The 12112-nt window shown below is 45.9% G+C and overlaps 1 protein-coding gene across 2 annotated transcripts in view; it reads left to right on the top strand.

Moving 5' to 3' along the window:
• Positions 1-1470: 1470 nt before the first annotated feature.
• Positions 1471-12112, top strand: part of ALOX5 (arachidonate 5-lipoxygenase) — a 36974-nt gene continuing 26332 nt past the window's right edge. For both annotated transcript variants that reach the window (XM_075504991.1, XM_075504992.1), the window contains exons 1-2: positions 1471-1715; positions 10209-10407. In XM_075504991.1, coding sequence (XP_075361106.1) covers positions 1566-1715; positions 10209-10407 — 349 coding nt within the window. In that variant the 5' untranslated portion in view covers positions 1471-1565. The remainder of the gene's footprint in view (positions 1716-10208; positions 10408-12112) is intronic.

Below are 12112 nucleotides of genomic sequence, written 5' to 3' on the forward strand. Positions count from 1 at the left end.
CAGCTGCTGCTGGCTGCAGCATGAAGGAAGATCATCAGTGAGGTGACAGGGGCGACAGCATGTGATATTTGGTTGCCTGATGAAAATGCAGCAGAATAGCATTAGTGGTCTTAGTGCTTAAGTGCCAAGTGTGCAGTGTCACTGCTATGGGGTTATTTTCTCCAGGCTAGGCTGCACTGTGGAAGAAACACAGCCAGCTCTTCTGCTGTCTTAATGATAGCATCTTAATGATAGCAGGTATTTGGTGCTTGGTATACTCAGGGTGGGGACTGTGAAATTGTGGGATTTTTAGAACGCTTTGTGGAAATGGGGGGTTAGTTGCATATGTATAGCTCTGATGTGTAGATATGCTGGCAGGCAGTGTTACACACGGTTGTGCAAAGACAACAGGGTGTTTGAGAAGCTTAGAGGAATGCAGGGAATAAAGCATGCCAGCAATAGTACATATGGGGGTCTAGACCTGAGAAAAGGCTCCGTTGTACATGGATTTGTAGATTCGATGTATATAATGAGGGTGCAGTATGGTGTGAGTATAGACTGAGTAACTCTGGATGATAAAGAGAATGGGATATATGCAGTATACACGTGGGGGCAGATTGTGGTAGTGTATTGAGTTGGTGTAGTACACGTGTAAGGTTTGGGCACAGAAGACTGTGTATGCCTGCAAACTGGGATGATTAGGAGGTGAGGTTACAGAATGCAGAGCAGTTTGAGGATGCGTGGCTGAAACCCCGTAAGTGTAGAGGTGGTGAGACACACCGAGCTGTGTGCGGGTGAGCTGTCAGGGCTGTGCACAGCTGTGCGTGGCTGGAGCAGGACTGCTCTGCAGACTAGCGTGCTGCATGCCAAGAGCTCTGAGCACTGTGTTGGATTGTGCAACAACAGGGGAAGGATATCAAGAGGAAAGTGCTGTGCGCAGCAGGGCTGCGTAAAGTGTGCTGGCGTGGAGCTGGTTCAGAGTGGGAGGGCAGGTGCGCTGTGAGGGCTGTGTGCAGGGTGTGGGACGGGGCTGCAGTGCAGGGTGGCAGGGTAGCTGTGCCGGGACAGGGGCGCAGTGCAGGGTGACTGTGCCGGGACAGGAGTGCAGTGCAGGGTGGTTGTGCCGGGACAGGAGTGCAGTGCAGGGTGGTTGTGCCGGGACAGGGGCGCAGAGCAGGGTGGTTGTGCCGGGACAGGGGTGCAGTGCAGGGTAGCTGTGCCAGGACAGGGGCGCAGTGCAGGGTAGCTGTGCCGGGACAGGGGTGCACTGCAGGGTAGCAGTGCCGGGACAGGGGTGCAGTGCGGAGCGCGGGCAGCTGTGCAGCACAGGCTGCCTGGGGGTGTCGGGAGGGCTGCCGCGAGGGCTGTGCAGGCTACCGGCGTAGGTGTGCCGGGCGCCGGGGCAGGGGCGGGCAGGGCCGAGCCGCGCTGTGCGGTGGCGGAGGAGGAGGAGGCGGAGGCGGCGGCTCTGGGTAGGGTCCGGGCTAGGGCAGGGACGCGGCTCAGCAGCGGCCGGTCGGGTCGGGTCGGTGGGGCCGTGCAGAGCTGAGCCGAGCCGAGCCGAGCCGCGCCGCGCCGGTGGGACCATGCCGTCCTACACGGTCACGGTGGCCACGGGCAGCCAGTGGTTCGCGGGCACCGACGACTACGTGTACCTGAGCCTGGAGGGCACAGCGGGCTGCAGCGAGAGGCACCTCCTGGACAAACCCTTCTACAACGACTTCGAGCGCGGCGCGGTGAGTCCGGCCGCCGCCCCGGCCGGGTCCGAGGGGCTCCGCCGCGCACCTGCCTTCGCGGCGGCCGGGCCGGTGCCGCCGGGCCGGGGGCGGTGGAGCCGCCTGCGGCACCTCGGCGGCTGCCCGGGCCGGCGCCCCGAGGGACTGCGGCAGGGCTGGGCTTTTTTAAACTCTCGTCCCCGTGTGCCGGTGCCTCCGGAGCGGGACGCCGGGAGCGAGGCGCCTGCTGCCATCGCCGGCCGCCCATCGTTCACATCCCTGTCCGGGGGTTAGCCCAGGCTGTGGGGAAAGATGGGTTGGTTCTGGCTTACAATGGGCTTTCAGATTTACTCGTATTTTCCTTACACATACTAAAAAAAATTGTGTGCTTCCTGTTGATAGCTGATGTTTAGGGTCAGTATTTACTAGTTGTCGGAGCCCTGATATCTCCAAGGAATTAAACAAAGAGATAAGAGCTTTCAGTGGGAATCGTGATGCCTGCCAAGGGAAATGTGTAGGGCAACTTCAGTGAACGCTGGAAAACAGCATCAACGTGCAAGTGTGAGAATGAAGCTGGGACTGGGCTATCAGCTATGCTATTATTTCTAACCTTGATTTTTGCTGTGTATTGTGCCCTGTCCTCTCTGTGGTCTTATCACAGTATCCTGGCTATCCATCTGTAATCGCTTATACTCTGAGCACTGTTTCAGAATGGCATTGATTTATCTGCTTATTGTCCACTATGAAAATAATAGGCTCAGGTAATTTTTTTTCCCCTCCCAAAATGCGTACTTTATTTGGAAACCTAACTCACAGTTTCCAAAAGGTCTGATGAGATATAAGCAACTTTGAAAGTTTTAATGAAGTCCTCATGAATCACTTTGGAAATGAGACCTACCGCTGCATATACACGTGAGACTTCACTATCATGGTGCTGCTTTGCCTTAAGATGTGTTTCTTTAATCGTGGGGTTCACAGCTGAAGTTAAGTAGCTGGTCTCTTCTGCATTAGACATCTCAGATATGGTTAACAGAAGTCAGCATTTTGAATAAGTGTTGGTGGCATGTGTAGATAATAGTCCCCGGATATTTATAGCTGATGTTCTGAGGAGATGCTCTAGCAAATTCAGGTGTGGGGACTTAGCAGCCGCTGCTGTTGAAGTTACTTTTCTTCGTGATTAAACATTCATTAGCTTAGAACCTTGCTATCTGAATCTCCCAAATGGACATCCAGTCATTCTTTCTCTCTTATCTGGTGAACAGTCACATATTTTAAGCGAAGCTTGACAACATTAGCAAGAGAGGTTGAAGAAGACCTCAGACTGTCCTGTGAACTTAGGGTTAGGGTGCTCTCCCAGGAGGGCTGAGCCCTGCCCAGCTGAGGAGGTAAGCACCAGGGTCTCCAGCAACCAGGTAGTTTGCTCTTATCTCGGGGCTACAAAAGAGGGTTTCACTGTCTTTGAGAAATGGCTGTGATGGAGAGCCTGGTAGTACTCTGAACATCCGATTGGGTTGGATCCTGTCACAGGGAGAAAATGCCATGATGTGAGCATTAAGTATATCCTCAGCACCAACTCTTGAACTGCTGCAGGCCCAGGTCTAGCAGGAGCAGGGGTACCTGCGAGCGTTGGACCCTGCTGGGTGAGGAAGCAATGAACGAGGTTTGTGGATGTTAGTAGCACTTACAGCAGAGGATGTGTGCACCTAAAGGGAGTACTTACATCTCCTTGGGAAGGTAGCTTTTAGGCACATTTGAAAGTCTTCACCTGGGTCCTAGCATTTTATATAAAATGCGTTGTTAGCTAAGTAAGCTTTCTGAGGCAGGGACTATCTCTTTTTTTTGTCAAAGTTGTTTCCACGTGAAAAGGTTCTTGACTAAATCCAGATGAAGACTTCTTCTCCTATCAAAACTAATTATTTCTGTTAATTGTTATGTGTTTGATAGTACAAATATGCAGTCAGTTTTTTCAACATGTATTTATTGTGGAGAATCAGAATAACTGTGTTCCATAAAGTGTCTGGCTCATTGGGCACTTGCAGTACGATGTGCTAAGTTTTGTTGTCGAGGCTGTTTTCTTGGGGAGTGCAGTGTGTTTCTCGAGGCACCTGTTCAGGTAACATTGTGCCCAAAACACTGTGAGTCTTAGTAATACGTTGTGCAAAGAAAGAAGGAAAGACAAGAAAAATACCAATACGGAACCAAAAAAATAAAACTGGAGCAGGCCAAAAGACTTTCAGATTGGTTGGTTTGTAAAATGTAGCAACTGGTTTCACAGTTCTGCCTTTAGTGCTTCTTTCAATAGCATCTCTATAATTTTCTTTTTCTGCAAAGCAATTCAATTGTGAACACATTTGCAAAAACGTGCACTTTTTCAGTGAATGACCAGAACTTTACAGTATTATCTTGTAAGGCTTTGTCTACTTTCCAGTTTCTTTTCTAAACCTTGGGCCAGGCTCTGTAGTTCCATTATCCTGGTAATGTCTTCGTTTGAATTAATGCAAATTGTGCATATTACTAGATATGATCAATGAGGGGTTGGGCCAGTTCTGAGTAGGAGATTTGCATGCCAAATGTTGATTGAGGGAAAGGGACGTGGAAAAACCTGAAGGGATTTGCACAATGGTAGCTCAGTTGTAGTTTTTGTCTGACTTACTCAGAGTACTGGACAGAGGTGATGTAGAAAGCCATAGCTGCTTTTCTTTACTTAATGTCTTTTGAGTAAGTTCCTGTTGGTGCTGAGTGATTTCAAAGCAAGTGTTATGGTGTCACTCAGTTCTCTGTTTTCTTCCTGTTACCCCTTCATCTGCTTTTTGCTTTTGTTGAAAGAAACGCACTCACGAGTATTTCCAGAAGGGAAATACAGTTCTTTCCACTTAGAGCTTTGGGCTTATAGAAAGAGGGGTTGTCCATGTCATCCTTTTTGCAATATTAGGCTAGTCAGTAAGAGTCTCTCCTCAAAAAGAAAGAGCTTAGGTTTTGCCTGAGATTAAATTGCTTGAACAGGATGCTACAGGAGTTTGGACAGTCCAATAGTCTTCATTAATTCTGTACTCTCACTCTGAACTCAAACTGTGTGAAATTCCTGGCATCTCTGGCTCACCGTGCCGTCATCAGGGATGCCATGTGTTTACCAGGAGACCGCGTACAACAAATGCCACAGAAACCTTGAGCAACCAACTGTCAATTCTTACCTGGACCTTGTACCATCTTTGTAACCTGACACACATTTACTGCCTTAGCAAAATTGTCATCTCAGGTGAGCCCATGGCGTTGCTGGCTTGGAGGCAGCAAGAGCTGGATAAGACATCAGGAGGGAACCCTCACTTTCAGAAGTGCCATTAAAATGGGAACTGCGATGGTCGTAAAAAGATTAAAAACCTTCAGGAACATTTAGGCTAATTGAATGTCCTTTTTGCATTACATCGACAGTGACTTGTGCAACTGTTTTAGGGCTCTTGTAACATTAGCAAAGAGATTGTTACCAGAGGAATGAGTTTCTTCCAAAGATTGGCTGTCAGTGTGACATTTCTATCAACTTTGGATCTGATTCACATCATTGCTCTTTAATTTAAATCTTAGATAGATATATATATAGGTGTGACATTATAAGAACTATAGAAATAGATACGTGTAAATGAGGATTTTTTAAAAATTAAATTGTTAGCAGGAGATGAATTAAAAAAAGGATAGTCAAGTATCTTGGGCTACAAGGCGTTGATGAGAAAATAAGACTAATTTCAGACTTTCTGTACCATACTAATCACTTGACAGCAATGGGTTTTCATGAGGACTAAACGTGCTTTTCCACTATTTCGTGCTAAAAATAATGCAGGACATTTCCCCTATCCAGACAGTGTCTTTGGTCACTTTATTCTTCCACTGTACACAACTAGCCCTGGAACTGGAAATGAGTGAGAAGGTGGAGCATAAAAATCCCAAGTAGCTGAATACAAAGCAGATGTGCTCCAGATGCAGTTTATCATTTGCTTCTCTAGGTTATTGCATTAGTCTTTACATGTTTAAATTCCCTTGATAGTGATGAGCGCAAATGGGTAATAATTCACATAGGTTTGTGGATTCGTTTGGACTGTGTCTTTGCAAGGTGGCTACTTCCAGCTCCTGACTGCCCAATGCCACAAGATCATGGTAAAATTGAAAGAGAGAATTTATTTTGTGTTGTAATTGCATGAAGGAGGTGCACAAGCAGGAAGTGGCTGAGTTTGAGATGCATGGTATGACAGCCTGTGACGAGGGACTCTTCTGCAAAGTGCCATCTGGTCCTGGAAAGACATACGAAATTGCAGAAGTACTGACTCAGTGCGAAACCTGAGCCTGTTAAAGAGCTTATTGACGCTGTTTTTATTGAGAAAACCAGGAGTTGCAGGGAAATGAATATGCAATAGAAATGGTTCAAGTGCTACCTATTTCTGGAAAGAAGATTTGAAGAGTGGGAAACAGTCTGAGCATGTTATCTACATTTTCTAGCCATCATCCAGAATTCTTTGTGCCAACTGACAAGAGTGAAGCTGAGAATATTGGACGTGGGGTGATGGGCAAAGGTCAGGGTGGTGTTTGAAACCAGCATTGTGGGAGGGAGGAATCTCCATTCACTTAGCCAGGAGCACATGGTTATGCCCTACAGTTACTGACTATCATAGTTGTGGCTCAAGGCACTATTAATATGATTTCTGAGAAAAGCCACTCAACATTTTTCAGTCTCCACAGCTGGTTCAAAATAATGAATCATCAAGTGAATGAATTTACCTTTACACGTTATCCTTTTAGCTGTTCTGGGATAGTGTGGGGGGGTGGAGGGGTTGAAGAGTCAGCAACATAAACTTTCAAAAAATGTTTAAAATTAGTGTATTTATTGGCTCTACAGAAAGAACTATTTCTTTTCTGCTATGGAGATGCAAGGAAAAGTGACAAGCATCATTTTAATATGTTTGTTGAAATCTCAGCTATGTGATTTTCATCTCTCAGCTCACATCGTAGCAGACAGATGCTGTCATCCAAAGCTTGCCAAGGACCGCCGTGCTATTTGTGAAGCAGTTTGTTACCACCTGGTGTGTATGGGTGTGCTATTGACATAAACATTGCAAATTTTTATTAAAGACATGATGGGCTTCCTTTTTGAAAGAAACAGTTAAATGTCTTTTGCTTTAATAAGCATGGGGAGAATATAGCTCAGACTAAGATTAGTCTGTTAAGTCTCAGCAAATCAAAATAAGCACCATCCATGCCCATTTTAAATATTTGAGCCTAAAATTATATTAGGCTGCATATTAGAAGAAATTCCAATATCCTTGTTAGTATGAAACAGCCTCGTATGTGTGTAGCAATCATAGCCTGACAGTTTCAAAGTTGATTGAAGAACATCTTCGGGGAAAGACAGACAAGGACAATGTTTCATTGTCTGCAGGATGGACTTCAAAGCCTAAAGGGTTTTTTATTTTTCTCTGGCTTCTATGAATCAATTAGATGTGACAAACTTTATGAAAGCTGGTATTTTTATGTAATGGGTTATGAGAGGAATGAGGTCTGTCATCCCAAACTTTGGTGGACAGATAGATGTCTTTATCCCAAAATGATCATCACAGCTGGTAATTCATGGATAGCTCATAGAAAAGAGTACTTTGCATCAATAATGTTGGAAACTTGGGTTAAAATGGGAGAGGAAGGGATGCCAAGGGATCCTTTTGTAACAGTTGAAATACGTGCCATTGGGAGGCATTTAAAAATTGCTTTTTTTTCCCTCCTTTCTCCTGTCTGGAATTTATTCTTTCTTCGCTTTTCAGTTTTGGTCCTTATGTGAATTAGCTTTTCCCTAGCAAGTAAGACAGTAACAATGGGCATATATCAAATGCCTGGGGAAGGCTAAGAAAGTGCTCCTGAAAAGAACAAGCAGAGCGTGGTGTCTAGGTCAGGAGCCTAATGACAAAGCTCACACAGGCAGGTGAGTCTCTACAGGCGCTGCAGCATGTCAATGCAGTACCTCATCCTTTTGATACCAGCAGCTGGTTGGTTTCTGAGATTGTTGACTGTGTTGAGAAAAACCACAAGAGAATGAAGCCTCTACTTGCAACCACATGAAGCTTAGCAGGATCATCTGAGCAGAGTAGGCTTTGGCTGCTGCTCCCATGGTTGCCATAGCCAATTCAGCTTTGTTCCCATGAGCACTTGGCTACTCCCGTTTGCCTGAGCTGTTTACAGTCTTGGAAAGTGAGAGTCAGTTCCTGTTCTCCTGAATTGCCTAGCACCACATGGTGTCTTACTGGTCATATTTGAAACGATTACTCATTTCTTCCTATGCTGGTATTGCCTAATAGTGCAAGTGCCACCAGAACTGTAATTTGCTGAGTGCTGTCTGTACATGCAGTAAGAGACTGCATGCGTCCCTGAGAAGTTAGCCCCATGAGGGGACTGCAGTACCCATCGTTGGAGTTCACTGTCCTAAATCTGTTGGGCAATTTAGCAAGGCAATTAAGGGAGCATTCATAACAGCCGTTGTGCTGAGTGGGGGGTGCTTAGCATGGGCAAGAAGTGCTGAGGGGAGCACCATGTCCACAACTGTCCTTCTCCCAGGCCTGACCATGTAGCTGCGGCACTGAAAGCAGTGTTGTGGAAGAGGCGATTTACACAGTGAACCGGTGCCTGACCTTGGTGGCCAAAGTCATCTTGTTGTGTCTAGGTAACTAGTTCTCTGTGGCCTTCAGTGCGGCCACTCATCACACCTCAGCAGCTAGAGCACTTAGCAGCTGAGGTTTGCTATTACATGTGCTCACAAATACACTCGTCCTGGTGGGCCAAGCGGCTCCACATCCATTTCAAGATGGTGAAGCCCTGAGAGGCCAAATCATATATGTGGGCTGAGAACAGGCCTACCACATGGAAGAAATGCTGAGCTTGGCAGTTGAAGCCATTGTAATTCAAACAGAAGGAGAAGAAAATGTTCACTGCTACTTCTTTTGCAGCCCTGCTGTAGCAGTCATCAGGAAAGGGAAAGCGTGATATTCAGTTGCTTCCTCAGCCTGACCAGGTTCAGAGCTGCAGCCCTCGCACCTCAGCAAAGCTGGGTGTAGGGGCAGCACCAGGACTGGTCTGCTCCTCACCGGGATCATTGCATGGCCAATAACTCAGGGGCCTGTCCCTGTAGGCGGCTGATGAGGGCACTCCTGAAGGAGCAGGTATGGGTGGTCCTAGCCTTCAGTACCAGCTCAGTGCAAAGACCCTGTGACCAGACCCTTAGCATGGGAAAAGACTAAACAGACTAGCTACTGTGCAAGTCTGGGCTGAAGTCCCTCTGTGTTGCAGGAGTCAGGCCTTTGAGTTAACGCCAAACTGAGGAAGGAGCTAAACCACGTTTCCACATGCTGGCTTGTTTTCTGTGAAAGAATGAAGTGCCTCCAGAGCTAGATGGGGTTCTTGTGAAGCTTGTTTTCAGTTAGCTACTTAAATTCCTTTGTACATCTGAGCCATACAAACATAAAATGTATCGTCGTCCAAATCTGAGCTTTACAAACATAATATCACAGAATCACAGAATCACAGAATCGTATAGGTTGGAAAAGACCTTTAAGATCATCAAGTCCAACCATAAACCTACACTGCCAAGTCCACCACTACACCATGTTCCTAAGCACCTCATCCAAATGTCTTTTAAATACCTCCAGGGATGGCGACTCAACCACTTCCCTGGGCAGCCTGTTCCAATGCTTGACAACCCTTTCAGTGAAGTAACATTTCCTAATATCCAGTCTAAACCTCCCCTGGTGCAACTTGAGGCCATTTCCTCTCGTCCTATGGCTTGTTACCTGGGAGAAGAGACCGACCCCCACCTCGCTACAACCTCCTTTCAGGTAGTTGTAGAGAGCAATAAGGTCTCTCCTCAGCCTCCTTTTCTCCAGGCTAAACAACCCCAGTTCCCTCAGCCGCTCCTCATCAGACTTGTGCTCTAGATGTTCTCTCAAAATGTACCATTGTCCTAATTTTAAAAATGCAGAACTGAAGAAGACCTGACAGAGGAAGCACAAGACAAAGGGGATTTAGGTGATCTGGATACTGTCCGTATTCTGAAGCACATATGACTAATACACACAGGCCTTTAGATTCCTAGTCCAATGTGTTAATCTCATGATCATCTTTCCACTCCAGTTGCATGAACAGATGTGCCCTAGCAGTACCTCTTTCAGCTATTGTTAGGAGAGCAGTAAATGGTTTAATGGTCTGCACGTTTTCCTCAGACTTGCAAACATTTCAAGGAGTAATATCATTTTTAGGTTGCATACAAAAATGTTTCTCCATCTCTGGAGTGTTTTGCATGTTCTTGTTTGTTCTTTTATTCATCTTTCTGTTGAGTTGCAGTCCAATAATAGGTCTTCCTTTTCTCACCCGCCAGAAGCTGGAAAGTTCTGTTGTACCCATGCCGTATCAGGAAAGGCCAGGTACGCTTGTGTAGTGCTGGTTGTGCTTCCTGCATGTGCAGTGGATCATTGACTGTATTCTGCTCTGTAGGTTGACTCCTATGATGTGACTGTCGAAGAAGACCTTGGAGAGATTCAGCTAATAAAAATTGAGAAACGAAAATATTGGTACCAGGATGACTGGTACCTTAAGTATATCACTGTAAAAACACCACTGGGTGACTATTTGGAGTTCCCATGTTACCGTTGGATTACAGATGAAAAAGAGATTGTCCTTCGAGATGGAAGAGGTGAGAGCTGTAAGAAACCTGATTTCCTGCAGAACGTCCAGAATTCTTCCACCTCTCCTTCCCCTTTCCCCATATACCTCCCAATCTTCTCTCTCCCATGGAGACCCACTGCCAGTCCCCTTCTGCATCCTGGGGCATGGGCTTTCCCTGCTGCCTAGGACTGCTTTCTGAGCAGTTGTTGGGCTGGGCACTGGCAGTTGGGTTGGGTGTGTTTGGAAGCACATGCAAGGAAGGGTCCTTACGCTGGCTTCAATTTGAAGGCTGACCCTAACGCCAAATTTTTGTCTGCTCCACATCTCCATTTTTGGAAGCCCTTTTGATCTAATTAGAATTACTGTCCCATCTTTGTTTCATACTAAGCCCCTAAGTGGCCCACGATTAATTGCTTGTAAATTGTATTGTTTTCTTGAGAGTGAAATAAAATCCCAAAGTAGGCTGCTCAGCAGGTGCAAGGACTGACTTGAAACAGCAGCTTCACTTTTCACCCCTTCTCTTTGCATGCTGTCAAGTCCAGGAGAAGGCAGGGTGAGATGGATATGACTGCTGCAAGTAGTGGTGACCAACTGAGAAAAGTGTTACAGCACTTCTGTGCTCTGTTCAGAGTGGCCTGTTGGACCTGAAACTTGTGTTTTAACTGTCTCTGACTACCTATTTGCTGTGATCAGGGTTGGGGCAGACATTTGTCACTGATGTTTGCTTGTTCCCCTCTGTGCTTCCTCGGGTAGGTTGGCTGCTGTAGGGTTCTGCAGCACGAGTGCCTGAAAACAGCTGAAACCCTATATGAGGTGGTAGGAAATAAATGTTTATCTTCCCATTAAGTTTTTGGCTACTCCTGGCTGAGAAATTTCGCATTTGAAGCCTTTTGTCCTATAATCACAACTATGTGTCTGTTTATTTTTGGTCTCCAGAGGGACTTCTCGTTTTTCGTAATTTGATTTGTAACAACTGTAACACTTCCATGGAAAGCAGCTTTGCATGGTTTTCAGAGTATGGTGAGGTAAAGGACAAAAGCAAGTGAAACCCTATTGATACCTTGAACACAACCAGCTGGAAACCGTTAGCCATATATGTTATCAGTTGTATGACGTCTGATATGTATCTGTATGAACTCCAAACCCCAAACAGCTATTTCCATGAAACTCCTGCTGGCTTTATCTGCCTTCCCATTTGTGTATGTAAAGAGAGTCACATGCCTTGCCTTTTCTCTGGTCACTAAGGAAGTCTCTGTGTTATTTAACGGTATAGTGAATACATGGTCAGAAGAGCAAGCTGTTTGGAAATGCAGCCTCACTGTTTTTTCTTTCTGTTCTCGTGATAAGAAGATATGATTATTGCCCTAAGCTGACAGGGGAGAGCACAGCTCAAGGAGAGAGGATAGGAGATGTTTCCTGGAGATGTCTTTTAGCAGAGAAGATTAGATAGAACAATGTTGTGATTTCTCTTATTGATGAAATTTTCCTTAGGTACTGAAATGTAAAATTAATTCCCATGAGCCTATTCGGGCCATTTAACACTAGATATGTACAGCAAGTGTCTATACTAGGAATCCAGGTTTTATATACAGTTGAGACAGATGTTCCTAGGTTGAGCTAATTGCCCCTTGGAGGCACCAAGTTAGGAGCTTATCTCCTTCCACAGATTGTCTAGAAACCTGTGTTTCTACTGGAGATACTAAATTGCACCGTGTAAGCATTTCCCACAGAAA

Source organism: Mycteria americana, chromosome 6 (assembly GCF_035582795.1).
Source record: "Mycteria americana isolate JAX WOST 10 ecotype Jacksonville Zoo and Gardens chromosome 6, USCA_MyAme_1.0, whole genome shotgun sequence".
NCBI classification, from domain to species: Eukaryota; Metazoa; Chordata; class Aves; order Ciconiiformes; family Ciconiidae; genus Mycteria; species Mycteria americana.